The 21,400-nt window shown below is 40.0% G+C and overlaps 1 protein-coding gene across 1 annotated transcript in view; it reads left to right on the plus strand.

Moving 5' to 3' along the window:
• Window positions 1–21,400, plus strand: part of nme7 (NME/NM23 family member 7) — a 23,361-nt gene continuing 1,961 nt past the window's right edge. The window contains exons 1-10 of the mRNA XM_085348861.1: window positions 1–61; window positions 2,107–2,208; window positions 2,410–2,576; window positions 4,116–4,226; window positions 5,618–5,668; window positions 5,789–5,996; window positions 6,090–6,195; window positions 12,405–12,469; window positions 13,081–13,149; window positions 13,890–13,991. Coding sequence (XP_085204987.1) covers window positions 59–61; window positions 2,107–2,208; window positions 2,410–2,576; window positions 4,116–4,226; window positions 5,618–5,668; window positions 5,789–5,996; window positions 6,090–6,195; window positions 12,405–12,469; window positions 13,081–13,149; window positions 13,890–13,991 — 984 coding nt within the window. The 5' untranslated portion in view covers window positions 1–58. The remainder of the gene's footprint in view (window positions 62–2,106; window positions 2,209–2,409; window positions 2,577–4,115; window positions 4,227–5,617; window positions 5,669–5,788; window positions 5,997–6,089; window positions 6,196–12,404; window positions 12,470–13,080; window positions 13,150–13,889; window positions 13,992–21,400) is intronic.

Below are 21,400 nucleotides of genomic sequence, written 5' to 3' on the forward strand. Positions count from 1 at the left end.
TGTTTGCTAGCTAACAACAGTGTGCTGTCACACAGAGTTTACAGGGATGTTTTAAAAGATGGTGAGTAAAGATTCCCTCATGTCATCAAACCGGGGGGCGTGAGGGCTTCGGTGAAGGTAAAAACTTCCGTTAGAGCCTGAAACAGGTTGCTGTTTGCTACTGTTAGCATAATAAACACAAGCTAGCCGAGCAGTTCTAAACATCAGTGCTTCAGGCTAACGGGTTAGCCGTTAGCTCCTTTAAAAATATCATTTATGGCTTATACACAGTTTAACTACAGATACTACAGGTAGCTGTGTGGTTAATGTCTAACGGTGAACATCAGCTATGATTAAATTAGCTAAAGGTGTAGCTGAGCAGGTGCTTTTAATGTTGGTATACCTGGCATCAAACATGTTTCTGCTCAAAGAGTTTCTATCCATTCAGCTGGTGCCCATGTTTTCTGTTTATTCGATTGACTAGGCTGAGTGGAGGAGGTGGTCTGAGCTTTTAGTTGTGAGAGACATCCTTATCTCTCACACGGTGCGTTAGACGACTGATTAATGCTAAACTGCAGACTGGTTAATCAATCAATCAAATTATATTTGTGTAGCACCTGTAGGAGGTGGGTGCAGATACTTTAAAGAAAACAAAATGCAATGATACAGAATATGAGAGGAAGAAAATTCTGAGCATCTTAAAAATAATTGAAAACATAAAACATTACAAAGTAATGATATTACTGATATTTTAAGAGCTAATCGAAGAAAGGAGGAGGAGGGCAGTCATTTATTATGAAAAAATAACCCACTTTGAATTTTTCTTAATTAATCAGACTAACAGCACCAAAACACTGTTACTGATTTATTTGTCCTTGAAGAAATTGTATTCATTTATCCTACTTTTTACTGCCTCTGTGCCTTTCCAGTGGTGCCATCCCACATTGAAGGAGCACTGCTTTGAATATACAAACTAAGAAAGTAATAGTAGCACTGATGTTTTGCTTGTTCGGGATAAGACCCGGATCATCCCCAGGCTTCATGAAGCAGTGGGGCAAGAGATAGGGAACATTTTCTTTGCAAAACCAATTGGATTAATGATGAGCAGAAGACCAGGAGACACCTTCAGCAAATCATCCTTTAAACATGATAACACTGGCCTGGCGGTGATTAGGACAATCACTGCAGCGAAATAGTCTGTGAAATCACTTCCTGTGTCTTCCTAACTGCTTAATCTTAATAGGAAATGTCATGAGGAAGATAAGGAGTGTGGAAATGCAAACTTGTCCTGAAGATGGAAGACAGAATGCAGAATGCAATATTTGCAAATCTCATGAGCCCATATTTTATTCGCTGTAGAACAACCAAAAAATGATCTTCTTTGTGGTATTTTTGGTTTTGTGATGCTCGAAATGTTTTCGTTTGGCGAAAGGTCTGATCTGCAGGAAGTGACCTGCAAACCAAATCCAGGCTTGTGTTGCTTAGTGGCAACAGTGCTAACCAATCGTTATCCGTGTTTACTGAATTGTTTTTGGTTGACAAGGTGAACTGAATAAAGTCTGCTACTAGTCAGGTGAGCATACTTGATCATATTGAGTCATAACATTTCTGTGCTTATTAATAACAGACGCCTTTGGTTTGTAAAAAGCCAGATTTTGTAAATATTGACCACCTTATGTACTGCATTCGTTTTCTGTTAATAAATACATTTGTGGAAATGGACCAAAATGTAAAAATAAACCTGAACTGTGTGGATTCATGCCTCCTAGTTTACATCTGTGAGGCTTGCGCATTCACCTGAACATTGGCCTGTGGTTTCAGGCGACCTTTTAAAAGCTCAGTATGTTTTATTTGTTGGCACAGATTCAGGGTTTTCCTGGCTCAAACTGGGCCTTTGGGGTTGAAAAAACACACATGATTTGTCCTCATAAGTTAGTTAGTTTCAGTTTTTGAAATAAATGGTCAATTTTGTGTTATTCTTGATCATTTTATAATGAGAAATGGAGGAAATTAAATCATGTGGGTGAAAAAATATTTTCTTTTGGCTTTTTGGGGGTTGCCAGAAATTCTCCTTTGCAGAAAGAAGCTTAATATTTAAGTTATACTTATTTATTTATTTATTTTCAGGAGGACCGGTTTGCCTTTCTTACTGAGTGGTATGACCCCACCTCCGCCCTCCTGCGGCGTTACCAACTGTTTTACTACCCCAGAGATGGCTCAGTAGAAATGGTACGCTTTTGCTCCAGTGCTTACTTTTTGTCTCTCTTTTTTCTGCCTGAAGGTGTGTTTATGAATGTTCTTTTTTTAATCCAGAATATGAATACCTTGTAGTGGAAAATGTAAATAGCTTATTTGTTTTAATTAACTCCATATTGATGAAAATTTCAGATTTTGTCTTTAGCATTTCTGAAAAATATACCTGTTTTACAGTTTGATGTAAAGAACCAGCGGATATTTCTGAGAAGGACCAAATACAATGACATGCATCAGGAGGACTTATTTATTGGGAATCGAGTGAACGTGTTCTCACGACAGCTACATCTGATCGATTATGGGGATCAGTACACAGCAAACAAACTCGGCAGTAAAAAAGAAAGGTATGATCATTCATCTAACTTACATTTGGGGGGGTGTCTACCCATGTAGACACGATTGATCTATTTGGAAAGTTATGGCCTTACAAATAAATCCTTTAACTGTAACCTGCTGACAGACATTAAAAACACCCACGAAGAGATTACAACAAAGCTGTTTGCTCTTGAGTGTTGAAATCTGTGATTTTTATAAATGTTGACAAGCTGTGTAGACACAGAATAAAATGTATATGGAAAGACTAAATCCAGGTGTGCAAACACTGTAAAGACTTATCTATGGAGCTGTATAACAAAGTACTGAATTAAAGGCTTGAATGCTTTTATAAGTGAGAGTTTCCAGTGCTGGGTTATGAATGACTTTGTTGATATTGGGCGGATAAAGATTATCTATTTAAAACGAAATCTACAATGAAGTATAGTATACAGTAAGGGAGGGTGAATGCTCTGAAGTGACTGTAAATCAATAAAGATCAGTAGAGAAGTAACAGGAGCACTACAAAGATACGGGACACTGTGAAGATGGACATCGATAAGTGGAGAAAATATGGCTCAATAGTGACATCACCAGCAACTGGATAGTTGAAAGATGATCAATGCTGAAGAGGAGGAAGAAGAAAACTGGTCGGGGAGGACACCAAGAGACCTGCAGGAACATTAAACAAGCTGCAAGAATTTCTGACAGAAACTTCCTGTGCACCACAGGTGACAACATTAACTGTGTTTTTCATATGTCTGAAGCTGTGTTTTGGTCTGATGAGAACAAGGTTGAACTTTATGGCCATAATTCCACAAACTACGCTGCCCATGACCACACAATACCATCCCCATGGTGAAGTACGGTGGGGGCGGCATAATGCTTTAGGGGTTCTATAGGTGGAACTGGAGCCTCGGTCTAGGTGACCAATTTTAAATACCAGTCAGTTAGCTAGTCAAGTCAGTTAGCACACAACCCTCAGATGTCCGCTAGAAAGCTGAAGAGTTTCAGCTATCAGCACAACAACCCCTCTGAAGGTCGGATTAAACGTTTGGAATGACCCAGAGCCCAGATCTGAATCCAGCTAGAGGTTTGTGGGAGGATCTGAAGAGGGCTGTGCAGAGAAGGCGCCCTCACAATTTGACAGATTTGGAGCTCCTTTGTGAGGAAAAGTGGGCCAATAGTGGAGGTCTAAATGTGCTGCAATGACACGAACTTAAAAGGCTGAATGCTGTAATTTAGTGAGGATTTTTAAATATCTGTTAGTTTGAGGGTGTGGATGTTTATTCTACCAGTTTATTGTAAGTTTTCACTTTTTTCCCCCTTAAAAGATTTATTTATTTTTTATTTGACAGGCTAAAGGTCACATCAAAGGTGGAAAAATTCAAATTATTTATCTTGAATATCACACAAACCTGGTACTATAACTGTGTAGACTTTTTGTATTCACTGTACCTACAGTATTTTGTTTGTGTCCTGAGTGTGCTAATGTGCAGCCTTCTGTTGGCTGTGATATCTGCTGTCCAATCGCATCTCTTATTTTCCCTCTCCTCTCCCTGTGTCTCCAGAACGCTTGCTTTGATAAAGCCAGACGTAGTCACCAAGATCGGAGATATCCTTGAGCTGATCTACTCCTCCAACCTGATAGTGACCAAAGCCAAGATGACAAAGCTCACGTGGTAAAGTCACAGCCTCTCTGCCAAACATCCAAAAATAATAATACTAATAATCTCACTGTGGGAAAGTATCAAACAAGCTGTGGGAGAGGGAAACACGGGCAGTTTGGTGCCAGTGTCCTTGTATAAACAGACGGATGGCTCTCCGTTCTCACACACATTAGGAACATATGGCGAGCCAAGAGGCAAACAAGGTCTGATTTTTATTAAACACTAGCAATTTTATCAGGTGGATGACCTCACAACATTAGCCCAGTCTCACCCTGATCTGATCTTTCTGTGTTTAATTTGAAAGTACAGTTTGAAGTATAATGCTTGTTAAGTTGAGTGAACTTTGAGTTGAGGGGTTATACAACAAAGACATTGAACATATCTGGGATTTCTGTGATGGCTCAACAAGACCTAAAAGCCCAGTCCGGGATAACAGTCATATCACAACGGTGGTATCAACTTTCTCTTTATGTTCAAGTCTCTGAGAATGCTCACATAAAATGAGTGGTCTTTGACTCATCTGTTCACTCTTCTGCATAAAATTAACCTTTTTTTTTATTGATTATTTTGTATTTGTATAAGTTAAATACCTGGGGTTTATGTACAGCATTTTGTCTATGCATTTGTCTGTAACCTGCTGTTTCTGCATCTAAACATCCTTCTGCTTTAAATTTGTGGAGTCAGATCATCAAATCCAAGGATATCCCCTTTTTATGACATGTCTCAAAAACACAAAAACACAGATCCAAGAGTGGAAAAACTGTGTGAGCATTTACAGCAGTCTGCAGCCCTGTGAGCCCTTTTGGCTCAAAGGGATTACTGTGCACACCCTAACCTCATTATTAGAAACTTTGACCATGTTTAACATGAACATCCTCCACTTAATCCACTGTAGGCTCAAGGTTTGAATTTACTGCCGCCTTTGGCATTGCCTGTAATAAAATTCAGAAGTTTTACATTTCATTTTGCTTCCCAGAAGTAGCAGAACTTATAACTGGGTCAATTATTTGCATATTTTAAGCAAAATGTACTGTAAAAAAAACCTCTTCTGAGTAGTAAACGCTCAGAATATTTTTCTGTAATTGGTACCAGTTTATTAATCATAACTCTTATCACCTACACATTTGAAATTGTGGAATTTCTATGTCTAGCCTTGGTGGAATCATGGTTGGGGGGCAGGGGAGAGTGCCCATCATTTACTTCCCAAAATCCAAGGACATGAAATTAATGTTGATGTTGAAATGTCACTTTATTTAAATAGTATGATTGTAGAATGAGTTTATTACCGCAGATAAAAAGCTGGGAGATAAGAAGACTGATGACCTCTATGAATGTCTTTGTCAGTAAACAGCGTCATTTTTCTGCTCATTTACTCATTGTTTTATGGGTTTCTTGCGTTGCAGGAGCCAGGCAGCTGACTTTTACACTGAACATCAAGGCAAGCCGTTCTTTAAGTGAGTGCCCCGGTGAATGATGCCTCAAATTTCAGTAGAAAAGATATCTGATAGCAAAAAAATATTATTCAAAGTAATCCTAACAGTAAATGTAAACAAACACGTTGCTCCATTTCGCAGTAACCTAGTGCAGTTTATGTCCTCGGGCCCGGTGGTTGCCATGGAGCTGATGGGTGATGAGGCCATGTCTATCTGGAGGGGGCTCTTGGGAACTTCAGACCCTGCTGTGGCGCGGAGGGAGGCGCCACAGAGCGTCCGTGCCCAATTTGGAACAGATGGCATCAAAAATGTTGGGCATGGCTCCGACTCACCCGCTGCAGCAGCGAGAGTGAGGATGTTACTCTGTGACCTCCAGACTTTATTCATCCTCACATGTGCCCTGGTAGCCCAGACGTGATCAAAGTGTTTTTATTCTTGTTAGGAAACTGAATTTTTCTTCCCTTCCACGATTGGGCACGGTCCCTCTAACACAGCCGCCTTTACGGACTGCACATGCTGCATCATCAAACCCCACGCCATATCCGAAGGTAAGGAGAACACAATTACTAACAGTAGCTGCACCTGAAGGTGAACCAAATCACACACCACAGCAAAATTTCAGCAGACTGAATTGGATACAAGCAGTTAGCCACAAATTCATCAGCTCACAAAAAGTGCTGAAACATGTTAAAATCCATGAATTTGGTTAGATGTGGCAGACTTCTTCAGAATAGACTTAAACTTAAAAAAAGTTTAAGTCTTTTTTTTTGCTGGGGGCATTTTTTCAGCCTTTATTTGACGGGGCAATAGAGAAAGCCCAAGTTGAGATGGCACACTGGAAACAGTCCGGGGGGGACTGAACCCGTGTTCATGCTGCCTTTCAGCATATGACTTACAATGTGTTTATTTTATAAAATAAAATACAGGCCTGCAAGACTGAAAGAAGGTAACAATACAAATTGCAAACAAACCCATAAGTTGACTCTTTTTCTGTTTTGTTACTGTATGAAGAGCATAGATCTTTATTTTATTTTTTTATTTTCAGGATAAAAGGACTCTTGAGATTAAAAATGTCTTTTGCAAGCATGTCCTGGCTAAGACAAACAGCAGAACAATCAGCATTGACTAGTTACACAGCAAAAATACCAAAAATAATTAGACCAGTGTACATGAGCTGAAGCCTAAAATAGAAAAACAACCAATGTTTAGAACATTTAACACCACTGAAACCTGAAATATCAGCGTAAGTACTAATATTCAGGCAGCCTGATTGCCTCCAGATCTTAGAGTTAACTTAGTTAATTTACTTAAATTAATCTAATAGTCAGACTATAGTCAATCAATAATAGTCAGACTATTATAAAGAAAAACCTGGCTAACATCTGTTATTAATAAAATAACACATTTTGCTTTAATCTTTTATTCAGGGTTTCCCTCACATAGGGCTCAGGTATAATGTGTGACATTTATTTATTTATTTATTTATTTTATTTTATCATTTGAGAATTTACTGTTGGGCAATCCTTGTTCAGCTCTTCCTGTTTCCCTACCAGTAGGTTGAGGTAGAACAAGTCATCCACTAAGTGGAACGTTGCTAGCTTAATCCCTGTATCTGGTTCAGGTGCCAGTTTCCCGGGTTCACTCAGGCTGCAGAACAGAACAAAAACTTCTGTCGCAAACTCCAGTTAAACATGGTGGAGTTGGAGTCCATCCATTGGATGAGAAAGTCAGTGAAGACAGACTTGACATTTTCTCTGTCATTTATTGTCACCATGTTCTGTTTATATAAAGTGTGAAGTATTTAGGAAAGCGTGTGTGCCCCTTTCATGCGCCTCCTACCCAACTTACAGCTTTGTTTTGGGGTTTTTTTGGGTTTTTTTGAGGGTTTGTTTAGTTTGTGCTCTGGCTCCTCCTCATACCTTACCTCCAATCGCTCTTACAAAAAAGACAAAGAGGTCTGAAGCTTTTGGTTCTGGGAAATCTTTTAAAAGGTTTCTCTCTGAGGGAGTGCCTTTTTAGCTAGTTTGACGTGATGTTGACACATGTAGCTTTTGCAGTGGTTTTATTTCTTATTGTAGGGTCACCTGCACTGGTGTTCCCTTTTGGTTCCCTCAACACAAGGAACTGACTCCTGTGACATTAACCTTCTCACTAATAGTCAGGACCTTTCATGTGTCATAATTCCCTCTGCCTTACAGCTGCGCAGACAGACTGTTGATTCTCTTTTGAAGGATTTTTATAAATACTAACAATGAAGTTGTTATTTTTTGAGAAGTTGAAATAATATATAGTTGTCACAAAGTCCCACAGCAGTCCTGAGTTTTCAACCTCGATGAACACAGTTTGGAAACCACTGATCTAAATAATCAGTTTTACCATAAATACTTGCACAAGAGTACTGTTGGTTGACACTCATTCCATGCATGACTGTTATTGTGCTTGTGTCACAAGGAGGCACTGCGTGGTTACCACATTTGGATTTGGATTTTTCCAAATCCCTGCCCTGATCCCTTTTCACAGTGCATGCCTCTGGAGCTCTGACCTGTGAAATCTGAAATTCTCTGGATAAGAGCTGAAGTATGCATACACAGAGTTGTTGATTGAGGAGAGACCTGGGCTCGTTGTCCTGGAGCGCTGTGCATTAGAGTAAACAAGCTCACTGGGGTCCCTCATGAATTAATTCAATTTATTCCTCATTTAGCCTCAAGTGTTTGTCCTCAGTGGTCATTTGTTTAGTATCAGATTGGACCAGGCTCCCTGTTATTGCTGTAAATGCAAGTAACCAATAATGGCATTCCTTTCAGCCTTAGTTATAACAAAGTCTTTCTAGAAACAAATCCTGCCACTAGACAGCCGTGTTGACAGTTATTTCAGGCTAAACTGAGCACCTTCCTAAAAGAAAAATTCCACCCAAATCTGATTAAACAAAACGTAAAATGTTTGAGCTGGGTTAAAAATCCATTTCCATTACAGGTTATATTTTTAAAAAATTTTCTGGAACAGCAAAAATAATACCATTAACCAAGGATAGTGTTAGTTCAGGCACCGCACAGCTCTCCCACAATCTGAGCAGATCAGCTGATCTCAGTGCCAGTCCACATCAGCTGATACCTTTCTATAAATCTAACTGGCTAACGTTGCGTGTGGCGTGTTATTTAAGGTGCTTTAATTTGTACTCAGTAAGTACTGCAACTGCAAACTGCTTTGCAACCCACCTCCGCCCCAGCTGTCATTGATGATCTGTTCTGTGTTGCTGCTTTCTCTAGAAGTCCCAGAACAAAGTCTTACTTTACTACTACTTGGGGAAAATATAACTAAGTATACCTTATCTTACTTACACTTACTGTTGTGGACCAGACTGAAACTGCATTCTGTTAAGGCACAGGTTAACCACCTGTGGCATGGGGCTGTTTGACCAGCTCATGGCCTTTCCAGTGACGGCATTTCTAAACTTCACAGTTAGGCTTCCACCTGTAAAGTCTTGCAAACACATCTTTCCTGCTGTCGGTACTTTTTACATTAATGGAAAAACAGAAAGAGATGCATGGAGACTGTAAAATTGATTTCAAGTGCAGATAAGATGTTAAACCCAGCAAGATGGTTTAAAGCAGCAAGGATGAGTTGAGGAACAAGAAGACTGAGACAGACTGAACCTGGGTGCAACAAGTACATTTTTCTCAAGTTAAGAAAATTGGATTCCTGTTTTTTTCCACAGGTCAGTAAAACTCTGATGTTGTGGCCTAGAGGGTTGGTGAGAGGAACGTAGTGTTTCTGGTTAAGAGATGTTTTATTCCACAGTGCAGACCATTCTCCTTGGGGGACATTTTTAAAACGCACACACGTGTGTGTTTGTGTGTGTGTGTGCGCCAACACCCTGCTGAATTGCATGCTGTTCTCTTGTATGACTTCCTGCCACACCTAAAGGGAATGGTGCCATTGTTAACGTTACACCTGTGGTCTCCCTGCTGTGACTTGTTCAAATGTTGTGAAACATGCGTGAGAGAGAACGCGTGAAATGGGAAAAAAAAAACTTGCATAACTTGCACTCAGGCTTTCTTTGGTTTCTTTAGGGTTTCGTTGAGCAACTGTTAATCTCACAATCTGCTGCTGCAGTAAATGACCTCAGATGTGAAGTATGTGTGAATGAAGACTTGTGGCTTATGATGGAGCTGCTCATTTAGTGCTGACTGTACACATTGATGCTCTCCCCTGTGTTATACTCTTATTTATTTATTGTTTGGGTAAAAAAAAAAGAAGGGTTAGGGTTAACCCTGGTACCTCTGCTCTGTTATTTAGGCTGTTTTCACTCTGTTTAGCTTTCAAGAACTTTTTGTTTTACGTTGTTACAGTACAGACTGTTTATCTTTATTTAAGGAGGATCTTGCACAATCTCACAAAGTCCAGCCACAAATTTCTCTGTGCTCATTGTGGTTTGGTGGCTTAGCAGGTATTTGCTGACATAATGCTGGGAAAGCTGTGCTGTAGGCACAATAACTTTTTTTTTCGCTCATTTGTTTTCTGATATTTAAAGGGGCAGTCGCCTCAAAATCAGGTCTGCATTTGTTGAAGTCAAATCATTTTTTGTAGCAACAGATATTGAACAGTTATGTAGAGCTGAGTAAGATAGTCATAAAGCAGTGAAATGCATTTAAAAGAATGGGGGGGAAACTGCTGGACACGTACACTGTATCTAAATATGTGTATCAGTATATTTATTGATATATTGATATACGATCTGTACAGTGCTTTCCAACTTTATTAGATCATCTGTCATAAAAAAGGAAAACATACAAATTTTAGGAATGTGTTCGAAACTTCTCTGGTTACCTCATTACTTATACCCAAATATTAGCTGGGACACTGGAAGTGTTTGAGAAGTCAGATATTAATCAAGTATGACAGTGAACCCTGAAAAGTTAGTTTTCTGTTCAGGATTGGCATAAATAACTGTAATTTGGCTAGGGCTGTCAACATTAACACGTCATCACAATTAACATGATTAAAATTTTTAATGCAACTAGCCCATCTAATCCCTGAAATGTCTCTGTCAACGCATTTCAGGCAGTTTGTCCAAAGTTTGTCCATTCTGCACTCCAGATGGGTTAATTGTGTTAAAAAATTTTAATCGTGATGACGGGTTAACGCATTAACGTTGACAGCCCTAAATTTGGCATCTTAATCAAAAAATAATAATGCTTCTTGCTGCTTTTTTCTTCTTCTTTCCGGTTAGTCAGTAAATTTGAAAATATGTGGATAATAGCAATAATTATGCGCTCAGGTGCTCTACCAGAGGCCTGAACAGAAATGAGAGAGAGAGAATTATTAAAATGTTTTTGTTTATATGTTTTGTTTGTGTCTTCCTGTTAAATGTAACTTTAGTCAACTTCAGCTTATATAGTTTTGGTTTTTAAGTGTCTTCAGTACCTTTCCTTTGCAATTTCATTAATTCGTTTTGATCATCTGACAGTTTACTTTTTTATTTTTCAGATTTCCAATTAACAATGAGATATGAAACTAGTTCAGGATCAGAAATTGGTTATAAAATAAAGAATAATAGTAAGTAATTTTGAACACCGAAGTTTAGTGTTGTTAGTTCAGCTTCCTTTTATTTCTTGAGATTAAAAAAATCAAATTCAAAAAAATTTAAAACTCCAAAATACATTTTAATAGAAAATCACAAAGACATTTATCCTATAGCATCATCCGTAAGGATAATTGAATTTGGCCTGTAAGTGCATATTGTCCTGTAAATTATTTGTGTTAAATTTCAAAAATGCAACTTTTAAAGTTATATGTCCCCTCCCCCCCTTTTTTTAAATTTTTTATTAATGCTTAGAATAATTAAGAATTTTATTAAACTGAATTTAGAAAATTGTACATCCGTCCATGTTCTGCTGCTGCAGCTGAGACCAAACTGAGATCATCAGTGCCCAAACAGCCCCGATCCCTCGGGGATCACTTAAAAGGCTAATTGACGTGACAGCTACATTTGAAGGAAGGACTCAGCCAATCACATCAGTGATGAAGGAAGTGGTGACTCAGACATGACTGGAACAGAGAAGCTACTGTTGCCAGGCACCCAGAATATGATCTCCTAGCAACAGCACCAGCTGCTGAGAGCGTGTGCCGATCCTGAACCGGCTGCTGCCTGGGGAGGGCACAGAGGACGCGGGAGCTGCTTCCTTCCCTCACAACTGGACTGAAGGAGACTCATCGATGCCAAAAGTGCAAGTCATGAATCCACACGGTGGCGTTTAGAGTTAATGGAAAGTCCGGTCTGACGAGCACACAGACGACATTTTATCAGGAAGTCAGACTGAGATTATGGGACTGGCGCCCTCATTCAGTTATGTGTCTGCATCAGTCTGACCTTCACTGTCACTGCAGCTCTGCCAGATTTTACAGTAATAGATGGCTGCAATGAGACGTGCACCTTTTTCTAAATAGTAGGCTGTCAGGAAGAAAATCATTTTTCCACTAACGGGATGCTCATAACACAATCTCAATGCAAAGGAAAAACTGAGGTCACTGCAAAATAAACACTCGCTTTATGATGGCTTCACTGCATGTTTACTAATAATAACTCTTAACTTCAGAATATTAATCAGGTAATCATGCTGCTGCTGCAGAGGCTGTTTGTTTTGGATCTCACTCCAGGTTTTATTGCCCCACTATAGACTTCACTTATCAGCCTGGGTAAACTTGACAGAAAGATTATAGAAGATTGCAGATATGAACTGTTCTGATATATCCACAGGTCTGGCTGGGAAGATCCTGAACTCCATATCCGCTGGTGGATTTGAGATCTCAGCTCTTCAGATGGTAAATCTTCTTCCACTGGTCCTCATGCAAATTAGTGGTAATGGTAGATGTTCATATGAAATATACCAGAGTTTAAAGTAATAAGGCCTGTGCACACATACTTTGTCAATAAAGATGGGGATAGAAAGCATTCTTAAAGGAAGCTAAAACTGCTTGTTTCAGACAATCTGAACTGTGAATCATGCAGAGCTATTCTAGAAGAGCCTAAGTCGTAAAAATATGGACCTGGAAATGAAAATAACAGGTCCCTGATAAGTGGAAAAAGAATTCCAGGAAACAAGATTTTCTGCTAAAATCCTTGATCTGTATTTGCAATCAAATAGATGCGATGTTAAACACAAGCAGAGAGGAGACATTCTTACCAAGCGTCTGCACTGAGCAAAATTATACAGGTGTTTTCCCAGGAGTACTTGGGTACGGCATCATACACAGAGTCAGAAAGTAACAGAAGATAAGCACAGAGCATCCTAACTGAGTGAAGTCTGTCCATTTGATTAAAGCTAAATTTTTCTTGTCTGTATCCTTTTATTTTTCATCTGTCATTTCCTGGAGTGTTATCTCCATTTGTAATTTCCTACTTGTTTTTCATGTCTAATCATTTTTCCTCGCAGTTCAACATGGACCGGGTGAACGCCGAAGAGTTCTATGAAGTCTACAACGGCATCGTCACAGAGTATCCTGTGAGTATAAACACTGCCTTGTTGTGCCCTCACAGGAAGCCCTAGAATCACTGCCCTGCCCCTTGCTACTTTTGATGACACCAACACAAATTCTGTGCGATAAGGAAGTCATAAGGTCCTCAGAGAGTAACAAGGCGTGTCAGATTCCCAGCCAGCAGCCCATATTTGAAGCTCAGTTTTTGATTGTTGCTATAATGAGTATGTAAACTGATCTAAGTTAACAAAAAAACCCAAAAAACACACATTTTATGATAATCATCATTAATAAACAAACTGAATGTTGAACTTGAGTAAATATTTATTTTTACTGAATGTATATTAGTAATGCATACAGATGATTAGTAATCTTAGTTGTTTACATCATTAGTTTGTGTAAAATGAACTGATAGGAGCTGATAGGAGACATTATGTAATAATGGCGCCAATAGCGTCAGATACTGCTGTTAAGTCAGAGATACGTCTTTAGTGTCAGCCTTGTGATGCATGTGTGGCAGCAAAAATGAAACGATTCTCAAACGTGCACTCACGGGAGTGTTTTTGGACACCTGATAATATTCACCCACAGCAGCAAGCACAAGGAGGATGAGTGCGACCAATATCTGGAATCAAATTATAGAAACATATTTTCTAAACTTAGCAGGAAGTCTTATGTTTATAAATATAATATAATAATATAAGTACACAGTGTCACTCCAAAACAATAGCACTAGGTGGGTTTTAATTCCGCTTGGTTCCCGCAGAACATGGTGACCGAGCTGTGCTCTGGACCCTGCATGGCCCTGGAGATTCATGGCACAGACGCACCAAAGACCTTCAGGGAGTTCTGTGGCCCTGCTGATCCGGTGAGTGTTTCCTGTTTAAATTCTGCAGGAGCAGCCTGTTCAACAAGTGAAATGTCAAAATGTTCATCAATATTCTCTGCAAACGATTATCCATCCATCAGCCTGTCTTTAAAAGGGAGTTTTCCAAATGTCCTCTTCACAAAAAAATGAAGTGATTATACAACATGTAACACACACATGCACCTAGCTTTAAGTAATCCAGCAGCCCAGCGATAAATCCTCCTTTTATGAAAGGTCTTAAGTTGTTCAGCATTAAACGGTAAGTATCTCGTCTTAAGAGATAACATTTCTCTGCTGTGGCTTTACTTTTTATTGTCCTGAGTAGATCCAGTTTAGACAATTATATTCGCGCTCCTCCCCCTTTCTTTGTGCAGCCTTACATACCCGTTTGCTTGGCTAAATCTTCTGCACCTTCTTCTTATTCACCTTCTTTGGGAAACATCTGCTGAGAAGTAATTAAAGCTGGCAGCCGGACAGCAGTGAAGGAGAACCCTGATATTTCTAATTTAGACTGAGCTCACTATTTGGTTCAATGCTGCTTACAGGAAAAATAATACATAGCTCAGGTTTTTTTAAAGCTCTTGTTTGTTGTCAGACTAGACAGATAAAAAAATATTGTGTGTGTGTGTGTGTGTGTGTGTGTGTGTGTGTGTGTGTGTGTGTGTGTGTGTGTGTGTGTGTGTGTGTGTGTGTGTGTGTGTGTGTGTGTGTGTGTGTGTGTGTGTGTGTGTGTGTGTGTGTGTGTGTGTGTGTGTGTGTGTGTGTTAATGAAGCCCGAGCTGCGTGACTATGCTGGTGTGTGATGTGAAATCTGATGATCTGACGCTCTGCTCGGTTGCCATAACAGTGACAGACTCCACACCTGCACCCGCTACAGGTGCAGCAGCTGCTGACAACTCAGCTGTGATTCTTCTTAAAATATCAAACACTCAACTTGTTTTTCACTTGTAATCAGCTCTGCTGAAGATTTAAGGCTAAAGTTAATTAGCTAATGCGTTCCAGGGCACATGACTCTACGCCGCTGCTCATTGATGTCGAAATAAAGATGTGTTTTCCACTGCTCAGTTTATAACACATTATTCTAAATACACTCAACAAAAATATAAACGCAACACCTTTGTTACTGCTCCCATTCCCCATGGGATGGACGTAGAGACCTAAAATTCATTCCAGATACACAATATAACCATCCCTCCCAAACAGTGGTCACAAATCAGTCCAAATGTGTGGTAGTGGGCACATCTGCTATATTGAGATAATCCATCCCACCTCACAGGTGTGCCACATCAGGATGCTGATCTGACATCATGAGTAGTGCACAGGTGTACCTCAGACTGCCCACAACAAAAGGCCACCCTGGAATGTGCAGTTTTGTCTCACAGCAAAATGCCACAGATGCCACAAGCAATGAGGGAGCGTGCAATTGGCATGCTGACAGCAGGAATGTCAACCAGATCTGTCGCCCGTGCACTGAATGTTCATTTCTCAACCATAACCCGTCTCCACAGGCGTTTCAGAGAATATGGCAGCACATCCAACCGGCCTCACAACCGCAGACCTCGTGTAACCACACCAGCCCAGGACCTCCACATCCAGCAGGTTCACCTCCAAGATCGTCTGAGACCAGCCACCCAGACAGCTGCTGGAACAATTGGTTTGCACAACCAAACAATTTCTGCACAAACTGTCGGAAACCGTCTCAGGGACGCTCAACTGCATGCCCGTCGTCCTCATCGGGGTCTTGACCTGACTCCAGCTCGTCGCCGTAACAGACTTGTGTGGGCAAATGCTCACATTCGATGGCGTCTGGCACGTTGGAGAGGTGTGCGCTTCACGGATGAATCATGGTTCACATTGTTCAGGGCAGATGGCAGCTGAGAATGTCCCAGTTCTTGCATGGCCAGCATACTCACCGGACATGTCACGCATTGAGCATGTTCGGGATGTGCTTGACCGGCGTATACGACAGCGTGTACCAGTTCCCACGAATATCCAACAACCTCGCACAGCCATTGAAGTGGAGTGGACCAACATTCCACAGGCCACAATTGACAATCTGATAGACTCCATGCGACGATGTGTTGCACTGCATGAGGCAAATGGTGGTCACACCAGATACTGACCGGTTCTGGGTCCCCAGACCCCCAATAGCGCAAAAAACTGCACATTCCAGGGTGGCCTTTTGTTGTGGGCAGTCTGAGGTACACCTGTGCACTACTCATGATGTCAGATCAGCATCCTGATGTGGCACACCTGTGAGGTGGGATGGATTATCTCAATATAGCAGATGTGCCCACTACCACACATTTGGACTGATTTGTGACCACTGTTTGGGAGGGATGGTTATATTGTGTATCTGGAATGAATTTTAGGTCTCTACGTCCATCCCATGGGAAATGGGAGCAGTAACAAAGGTGTTGCGTTTATATTTTTGTTGAGTGTAGAATACAGGTCTAGCGTACAGGTGTCTGTCCAGATTTGGTACTTTTTGATTTTTTTCCCCCAGCATTTTTGAACCCTCATAACTTGAAAAGTACAGGAGGATGACCACATGAAATTTTCAGGCTGAAAAAACACGTTTAAGTTCTGTTACCAAAATTCAGTCTGTCACCAGGTGTATTTATGAATCGATGAGGATTGTACAATTTCAGCCCATTACTCATTAAAATGTTCATAGGGTGAAAGAAAACTTTCCATTGATCCGGTTAAAATATTCAACTTATTGAAGAATCAGTTGGCTACTACAAACCTTTTCAGATTTGTCTGATTTATATGGAATAACCCAACAGAAGAAGAAATGTGTTTAGATTAATGGGGAAATTATTTCATTGACCCTAACAAAGATTAATAGTTATTGTAGTTAACAAAAAACTAAAAGTAGGAATGAAAACAAAACAAACACAAAATGTACAAACTAACGAAAATACAATAAAAATCCACATTAAAAACGAAACATTTCCAAACTGAAATGAGTAAATGCAATCTAAGATCTAACTTAGTTGAAAAGTAACTATAAAGCTAATAAATATAATGCATAACTTTTGCAGCTGTGGTTCCGATTAGTCTGAGGAGACTGTTCACTGAGCTGCTGTCATTTCTTTTTAGCCCTCTTGCCCCATACAGGACTCTAACCGCTTTGATTGCTTCAGAGTTTTCTGACTAACTGGGAGGTCAAACAGTTTAATCACCACATGGCCTCACTCTCACCTCGTTATAATCTGACAAATCACCTAAACATCAGCACTCCTGCTCTTCAGAAGAGTTCACCTCTGTGATCCATCAGATTAGTCACATAAGGGCAGAGGTCTCTGAGAAGAAAGTCAGGGCTGGATGATTAGCTGGATTTTAATTTCAGTTACAATTTTGGCTTCTGCAGCTTCAGAAGAACAAGAAAACACATCAAAGGATTTGACTTTTGCCATTTTTGTGTTGTGATATAAATCAAGTGCACCCTTTTTGTTTCCAGATCAGCTTAAGCCAAGATGGCCTTCTGGTCAAGAAGACCCATTTAAAAGATGTAAAATTTTCTACTGTAGGTTTGAGCACAGGTTTAAGGCGTCAGCAGGTCTGCTGTATGAGCGGATGGCCTTGAATGGATTTAATTCAATTTTAAAATAAATTCCAAATTTCACTGGAAGACAGTGAAAGAAAGCAGGAACGGGGCTGATCACCCACTGGCTTTTGTTATGCATCAACTGAACAAAGAACTGAAACATGCACTGACAAGTGAGTTAAAGTGATCTAGACGGGATGAAAATGAAAGCGTGTATTAACGGTTACAAATTACTGGCTGACAGAAACGGGAAAAGGCTGGATAATATTAGAGATGTGAGATTTAAGTTTCACGTGCAGATGATTTCAGTGGCACTGGGTGGGGTACTTTATGAGGACAATAACCCGAAACTCTTATTACACTTCACACACAACCATCATCAGATATGGGACGCGCTCTCATTCTGTTATGCAACTGATGCTCACGTGCATAGGTCATGCTTAATCTGATTACCGAGTACTTTATTACTTCCTTAATTATACAAAAACACTGTCCATGCCTCCTTATAGTTTAAAACTGGATAAATGGTTGAGTGCCCAACATTACAGGCTAACATTAGAACCAGCTCTGCAAGCACAACCCCACAATCTATCCCAGGAACCGCTGCCCGCTCTGCTCGTTTTCTGTGGACAGGCACATGTAGCTAAATCCAGCCAGTCCAGTCGGTACAGAGTTTGACCACATCATCAATGCGCACAAAAATATATGAGCAGCTCAGTCAAAAGTACAACAGTAGATTGGAAATGGTTTGCATTTCACTCATAATGTTGGAAGCAGAAAGTCAGAGTTTTTTTACGTTTTAGTAACCATATTGTAGTTTCTAAGACCTTTATGTCACCTCATACAAATTAAAACTCAAAAATGCATTGATGCTTGATTTCTTTTTTCTTGAATCTGTCCAAAGTTTCAACACTCCAGTTTTTTAAAAAATTTGAATTTTCTGGCAAATATTTACAGTTCGGTTTAGTTAAATAATGAAGATTAAATATTGACAAAAATCATGGTTTTTACCCCCGTAGACGTCGTTATTCTTCAAACAGCGGGCACAGTAGGGAATGTTTTCTTATCAAACGTAGTGTGTGCGTACGTGTGCGTGCATGTGTGCGTAAAGACACTCCCGACATCACTATCAGGCTGACAGATTAGACTGCACAAACACTGTCACCCCCACAAGTCTATTCATAGTTAAGGGTCAGTTGTTTGTGGTAAGAATAGACTATTGATTTAATTCTGTTTGACTAATCTATACACAGCACAGATTCAATGACCTCGAACCCACTTCATCATGCCAGAGTGGATGCTAGATCAATTTAATCCCAGTGTTTCCATACAGGAGGGAGCAGAAACGATTCGAATATACAGCCAAGTGCATTAACTAGGCATAAAGAGCGCTGGTATATTCACACCTCCACCCTTCAGCTTCCCTGCGCTGCACTCACTCAGTCATAAGATTGCACCGTGTCTTGTGATGTGTCCTCTTATCAGAGTGGACAGACACAACGGTCGTCTATACAGCTTTACTTTCTTAGATTATACACAAGCAGCATGGATGGCCACTGTGTTCCAACTAAAGATATTACTGTAAGAGATGATCCGACAGGCCCAAACTTCCCGTTACACAAGGCTATCAAACCAGCCCTGCATTGTAATGGTGAAAAATATGCTTTTCCTATTGATTTTTGAGGCGTAATGGTTTAGTGGAAAAAAGTATCGGCTTCTCTGTAGAGGTCTCCGTGCTAAATTTAGTCCAGTTTAGAGCACCCAAAACCCTAACGATGGAAACTGTAACCAGACACGTTCGTTGTTCCTTTTAAAGTTGGCCTACTGAGACGTCCGTGCCCATATTTCATTTTGGCAGCAGCTTCAGGATCTGCTTCTCTTTTATCTGTTCCATGGAATGAAAATAAAAGAGGAAAAAGATAAACAAGAAATCGTTTCCAGCTAAAGAGCTGCAAGGATAGAGGTCGAAGACAGGATACACTGCTTAGTTTTTCCTTTTTTAAAGAAATAACACAGCAGCCAGTCATCTGTTCCCTCATCTCTGTGGTTTAATTTCAAACCTGCACTGTTTTATTCAGTTTTATTTTTTTTGTAGAGCCTTTTTATTGTAACTTCAGATTTTTACACTGTTTTCGTTTGTACGTAGACATTCTCTCACTGAACTGTTTTATTTCCCTTTTATTTTTTTTCTGTCTGTGTAATTTCTGCCTTATTGAAATTTCTTTTTTCTTACATTTTTTAGAGGCTGTGTTTAATGTTTTGTCTAATTAAAAAATATATATTTTCTAAAACTTCAATAATGGTGATAGAAAACTCTCAATCTAAGCACTTCACTTTTTGTAGTATTCGTGACTTTAGGCTCAAAGAGTGCAGTACAGTGGGTGTACTCAAGTATCAGTTCAATGTCTTGCTCTTCTCAGCAGGGTGGGACAGTCAGCAGGGTGTTAAGGATCAGGCATATCTGTGTGTTCATGTGACCACTAGGTCCCTGTGCCCGAGTCTTTGCTGGCCACCAGAGTTAGCAGTTGTTATGTGAGCATCAGTCTGGTACACTATGGGACTCATTAAAATCAAATTAAACACTGACAGCAGGCCACTCATGGGTAGATAATGCAATTACAGAGAGCAGTGTTTTGCAAAGAATTCTTTTATTGCTAAGTAAATCTTCCCCTGACTTCCCCTTTGCCATCGCTGGCTTTAGTCTCATGTGGCACGGGACACATAAACTGCAGATCTGCACAGGATGTTATACTGTGTTTCCCACCAGCAGCACGCACACTCAGCAAACAGCCATATTAGGAGACCTGTTGATGTTCCTGCTGTCTTCCAGAGATGAGGAGAATCTCCACAAAAATTTCCAGTTGTATAATTCATTTGAACCATAAACGCAGTTGCAAGAACTTAGAAGTTAATGTTAGGCTGTAAATAAGCTGTACCGCAAGTGCGCGACTTTAATGCACCGTTAACCGCTTCTATTTAGCATGATGATGCTGAATGTTGAAGGTGTTTTTACTGTTGTATTTTATGATTCACCATAACCACAGGCCTTATTCCAGGGATCCACAACCCTCACTCCAGGACGAGGGAAGTCTGCTTACTTGTTAGCATGCTAACATGTGCTTGATCAGAAACTGGTAGATTGTAAAATTGGAGTTGAATGCTGGACATCCATGGGTGTTTTCTGAGCTTAATCAATTCTTAATCAATTGACTTTGTTTCAAGAAGGCCGAGGTGAAAGAAATTCATCATGCTTCTGGTAGTCTTTTGCTGGCCAAGCCTAAAAATACCTATAAAACAACTTTTTGTTAGCAACAGTTCCATTTTTGATGCAATGGGTGTTAGTTGGTGGTTAGTTTTTAAGCTGTAAGTGTCATTTTTATGGCAGCCTGGTGGAAAGCCGCCATTACTGACGTCCTAATCAAATGTCTAACCTTAAAAGGGAGTTTTAAAAAAAAACAAAACTCAGTTGACACAAAGTTCCCAGCTGATCTTTAGCTACGAGTCCTTGAGCCTGTAGTCTTTATTTTCCTTTGTAGTCTTTTACGTGTTGTGTAGTGCGATTGTTCGAACAGCAGATGGGTTTCCAACTGGTTTTTTCGAAAGACAATGCATCTCTTTGAGAGGAAGCCTTGGGTGATTTGTGACCTTCAAACTGGTTCCTGTCTTTTGTCTGCAGGCTCATAATCCACCGAAGGATAAACAAGTCAGAAATGTTTCCCTGCTGCCGAACACAAAGACCACACAACCCTTGCTGTGTTAACACCATCATATTTTTTGCTTTTCCCAGCATATCAAATATTACTTCACGTTGCGTAAGATTTGCTTTAGATTAAACAGGCATTTTGGTAAATGAACT

Source organism: Diplotaxodon limnothrissa, linkage group LG23, assembly GCF_057381915.1.
Source record: "Diplotaxodon limnothrissa isolate DT_005_m linkage group LG23, D_limnothrissa_male_GT1.1, whole genome shotgun sequence".
Lineage (NCBI taxonomy): Eukaryota > Metazoa > Chordata > Actinopteri > Cichliformes > Cichlidae > Diplotaxodon > Diplotaxodon limnothrissa.